The 4,795-nt window shown below is 42.3% G+C and overlaps 1 protein-coding gene across 1 annotated transcript; it reads left to right on the top strand.

Annotated features, from left to right (window-relative positions):
- The first annotated feature begins 1,537 nt into the window (after window positions 1–1,537).
- Window positions 1,538–3,628, top strand: LOC115152397 (small nuclear ribonucleoprotein F). The gene is made up of 4 exons (XM_029697236.1): window positions 1,538–1,637; window positions 1,955–2,080; window positions 2,286–2,350; window positions 2,632–3,628. Exons 1-4 carry the CDS (start codon window positions 1,635–1,637, stop codon window positions 2,699–2,701), a joined length of 264 nt encoding a protein of 87 aa, XP_029553096.1. The 5' UTR covers window positions 1,538–1,634; the 3' UTR covers window positions 2,702–3,628.
- Window positions 3,629–4,795: the final 1,167 nt, after the last annotated feature.

The raw sequence follows: 4,795 nt of genomic DNA, 5'->3' as shown, positions 1-4,795 counted from the left end.
GGATAGATGGCAGCATTTGCGCAAAACTGAAAGCATGAACCACTGCATTTAACCATGGAAAGGTGACTGGGAATATGGCCAAATACAAACAGTGTAGTTATTCCCTCCGTAAGGCAATCAAACAGGCAAAACATCAGTACAGAGACAAAGTGGAGTCGCAATTCAATAGCTCAGACACAAGACCTATGTGGCAGGGTCTACAGACAATCAAAGACTACAAAGGGAAAACCAGCCATGTCGCAGACACCGACGTCTTGCTTCTGGATAAGCTAAACACCTTCTTCGCCCGCTTTGAGGATAACACAGTGCCCCCAACACGGCCAGTTACCAAGGACTGTGGGCTCTCCTTCTCTGTTGCCGACGTGAGTAAGACATTTAAGCGCGTTAACCCTCGCAAGGCTGCCAGAACAGACGGCATCCCTAGCTGCGTCTTCAGAGCATGCGCAGACCAGCTGGCTGTAGTGTTTATGGACATATTCAATCTCTCCCTATCCCAGTCTGCTGTCCCGACATGCTTCAAAATGTCCACCATTTTTTCCTGTAGCTGAGAAAGCAAAGGTAACTGAACTAAATGACTATCGCCCCGTAGCACTCACTTCTGAAGAAAGTGACTGAAGACACCTAAAACCCTCACAAACTTTTAGAGACGCACAATTGAGAGCATCCTGTCGGGCTGTATCACCGCCTGGTACGGCAACTGCATTGCCCGCAATCGCAGGGCTCTCCAGACGGTGGTGCGGTATGCACAACGCATCACCGGGGGCAAACTACCTGCCCTCCAGAACACCTACAGCACCCGATGTCACAGGAAGGCTAAAAAGATCATTGAGGACAACCACCACCCGAGCCACTGCCTGTTCACCCCGCTATCATCCAGAAAGCGAGGTCAATACAGGTGCGTCAAAGCTGGGACCAAGAGACTGAAAAACAGCTTCTATCTCAAGACCATCAGACTGTTAAATAGCCATCACTGGCACCTTAGAGGCTGCTGCCCTAAATACATAGACTTGAAATCACTGGCCACTAGTCACTTTAATAATGTTTACATATTTTGCACTACTCATCTCATATATATACTGTATTATATTCTACTCTACTGTATTTTATTATATGCTGCTACGACATTGCTCATCCAAATATTTATACATGTGTATGTGACCAATACAATTTGATTTGATTTGAATAGTAGATCTTTGCCAGAAAAAAGGGATAGGCCAATGAGTGATATATGTTTCAGTTAGGTTGGCTTCTTAGCGTTCATAGAAATGGTTATCAACTGTACCGCAGAGATGGAACGTAAGTAACAGAAAATAGATGTTGTGGTGGCAGCTGCAGAAAAGTACTTGGGGGTACGAGAAAAGTTACAGGGTGTATTGAGTGGTAGTGTCCCGTCCTCTCAGGTCGTTGGCCTGGGGTTGGATCAGATAGGGTAGAAGAAGAAGAAGAAGAAGAAGAAGAAGAAGAAGAAGAAGAAGAAGAAGAATAAAGAAGAATGTACACTCCAGTCCAGTGTGTGGCAGTAGTGCACCTTTTGGTTGCCAACCGCCATTTAAAAAAAAAACATAAGAGTTCACCACTACTTCCTGCAACCAACAACAGCGTGTAGTTGTCGTTGGAGCTCATACAAAATCAAAATGGTAAGTATAGACTATACTATGAGATGTTGGATGAGTATTGATAATATGTAGTGAAGGGCCAGGCTATCATAAATTGAATTTGAGTAGCTATCATATATTCGCATTGTGCGCTTTTGTTGGGATTATCCAAAAAGCTAGCTAGTTAGCAGCTAAGTTAGCTAGCTAACTTGTTAGCCGCTTTTGCATTGCACTGTATGTGAAAGGCTAGTTTGACTAGCTATGAATCTAAGTAGCTAGCTATGAGATGGAGCTAATGTGATCAAATGTATACTAATGCTAGCTAGTCTCAACAACACATGTGAATGATATAATTTCAGAGTTTACCGCTGAATCCCAAACCGTTCCTGAATGGTCTTACTGGTAAGCCCGTGATGGTGAAGCTGAAGTGGGGTATGGAATACAAGGGATACCTGGTGTCCGTGGACAGCTACATGAACATGCAGGTACGTAATGTGTGAACATTATTATCCTCAAATGGTAAAATACACCATTGTACAGCATGTTCTGGAATGATTACCCAATGTGCACACAATTACATCCAGAGCCATACATATGTACATGTCTGGTTTTGCATTGCCATCTGTAACAGACTATTATTATAGATATCTATAAAGTCTAGCTATAAAAATCTATTGTCTCTGATTATAGTTGGCCAACACTGAAGAGTATGTAGATGGAGCGTTGGCTGGACACCTAGGAGAGGTGCTTGTCAGGTAAGTTCAGTGGGATACTCATTGGTTTACTTGCACTTCACATAGCTTATGATTACACACACATTAGCCTGGTCCCAGATCTGTTTGTGCTGCCTTGTTAACTCCTATTATGGTCATCATAGTTTGGTTTGACAATGACCATAGGAGTTTCAAGACAACACAAACAGACCTGGGACCAGGCTACATGCATATCTCCTCTGATTGTAGAATTAGCCCTTCTCTCTGTCATCGAACCAGCCTGCACTGAGCTAACAGTTTCCATGTGTTTCCCCTCCACACAGATGCAACAATGTCTTGTTCATAAGAGGAGTAGAAGAGGAGGAAGAGGATGGGGAAATGAAAGACGCTTGAAAGCTGAATGCTTCAGCAGGCTTCATCTACTTTCTTTAGTTTTGTTTTTTTTCATCTGGTCGCTAATCTTGTTCACTGAATTAGTCCTAATTTTTTAATGAAAAACATCTTGTGAAAACAGTTATGTATTTTTTTATATGATGATGAACCAAGCTGTTGTGCCCCTCAGGGCACAAGGATAATAAAATTGTGCATATTGCACTTTTCAGGAACATCTTTTTATGGTATTATTTTGTGGTGAGGCAAGAATATTAAACAATTGAGTTATTTTATAATCAAAGTATACAGGATATTTAATTATCGATCTAACTGAAATAACAGACAATGGCACATTTATGAATAGTGCATTTTTGTAAATCCTTCTTTGGCTTAAGCTAGCTAAAATATAGACCTAACATAAAAGCTAATTTATAATCAGTAAATGTGTTCAGACGCCAACCTTATGGCAATTCGATCTGAACTGAAATTAAGAGCTTTCTGGCATGATCATTCAGAGTGTATATCACTGTTTCTCCTAATTTTTAACACAGGGTGGCTTTCCTTAGCCTGGCGGGCTGTTTGGGAAATGTTAGGTACAATTAAAAGTATACTTCAGGCACCACTATACCACTGAATACTCTCCCAAGTATTCAAATACTAATGTCCGTTCGGATATTCAAATAACTGTGCCCATCCTTATTTGTCAGCCCTGTACTCTCCAAAGGAGAAGATCCTGAACTTATGCTCCAGCTCAGAGGTCTTTTCCTCCTCCCTCTGAATGTTGTTTTCACGATGTCTATCTGCTGCACCAGTATGTGGGTCTCACTCTTCCTGTATGTTACACAAGTAGATGGACACAGTGTTAGCAGTTAGGCTGAGTGCCAGTCTGCTTTCATATGCCTACTCCAAATGTAGTTGTATTAAAAATAAACTATCACATTTACATAAGTATTCAGACCCTTTACTCAGTACTTTGTTGAAGCACCTTTGGGATTGATTACAGCCTCGAGTCTTCTTGGGTATTACGCTACAAGCTTTGCACACCTGTATTTGGTGAGTTTCTCCCATTTTGGATGGGGAGCATCGCTGCACGGCTATTTTCAGGTCTTTCCAGAGATGTTCGATCGGCTTCAAGTCCGGGCTCTGGCTAGGCCACTCAAGGACATTCAGAGACTGCGTTGTCTTGGCTGTGTGATTAGGGTCATTGTCTTGTTGGAAGGTGAACCTTCGCCCCAGTCTGAGGTCCTGAGTGCTCTGGACCAGGTTTTTAAGGATCTCTTTACTTTGCTCTGTTCATCTTTCCCTCGATCCTAACTAATCTCCCAGTCCCTGCCACCACCATGCTTCACTGTAGGGATGGTGCCAGGTTTCCTCCAGATGTGACGCTTGGCATTCAGGCCAGAGAATCTTGTTTCTCATGGTCTGAGAGTCTTTAGGTGCCTTTTGGCAAACTCGCAAACGGGCTGTCGTGCCTTTTACTAAGGAGTGGCTTCCGTCTGTCCACTCTACCATAAAGGCCTGATTGGTGGAGTACTGCAGAGATGGTTGTCCTTCTGGAAGGTTCTTCCATCTCCATAGAGGAACCCTGGAGCTCTTTCAGAGTGCCAGATCTAGGAAGAGTCTTGGTGGTTCCTAACTTCTTCCATTTAAGAATGATGGAGGCCACTGTGTTCTTGGGGACCTTCAATGCTGCAGAAATGTTTTAGTACCCTTCCCCAGATCTTTACCTCTACACAATCCTGTCTCGGATCTCTACGGCCAATTCCTTCGACCTCATGGCTTGGTTTTTGCTCTGACATGCACTGTCAACTGTGGGACCTTATATAGACAGGTGTGTGCCTTTCCAAATCATGTTCAATCAATTTAATTTACCACAGGTGGACTCCAATCAAGTTGTAGAAACATCTCAAGGATGATCAATGTAAACAGGATGCACCTGATCTCAATTTCGAGTCTCATAGCAAATGGTCTGAATACTTATGTAAATAAGGTATTTCTGTTTTTTATTTTTAATACATTTGCAGACATTTCTAAAAAACCTGTTTTGCTTTCTCATTATGTGTATATGAATGATTCTTTTTTTTAAAATGTAATCCATTTCAGAATAAGGCTTTA

Source organism: Salmo trutta, chromosome 17 (assembly GCF_901001165.1).
Source record: "Salmo trutta chromosome 17, fSalTru1.1, whole genome shotgun sequence".
Lineage (NCBI taxonomy): Eukaryota > Metazoa > Chordata > Actinopteri > Salmoniformes > Salmonidae > Salmo > Salmo trutta.
This window is presented reverse-complemented; position numbering and strand designations above follow the sequence as displayed.

Excerpts from the sequence above, each read along its gene's own strand:
- LOC115152397 (XM_029697236.1), top strand. Across the intron at positions 2,081-2,285 it reads ACAGCTACATGAACATGCAG|TTGGCCAACACTGAAGAGTA; the intron begins GTACGTAATGTG and ends CTCTGATTATAG. Across the intron at positions 2,351-2,631 it reads CTAGGAGAGGTGCTTGTCAG|ATGCAACAATGTCTTGTTCA; the intron begins GTAAGTTCAGTG and ends CCCTCCACACAG.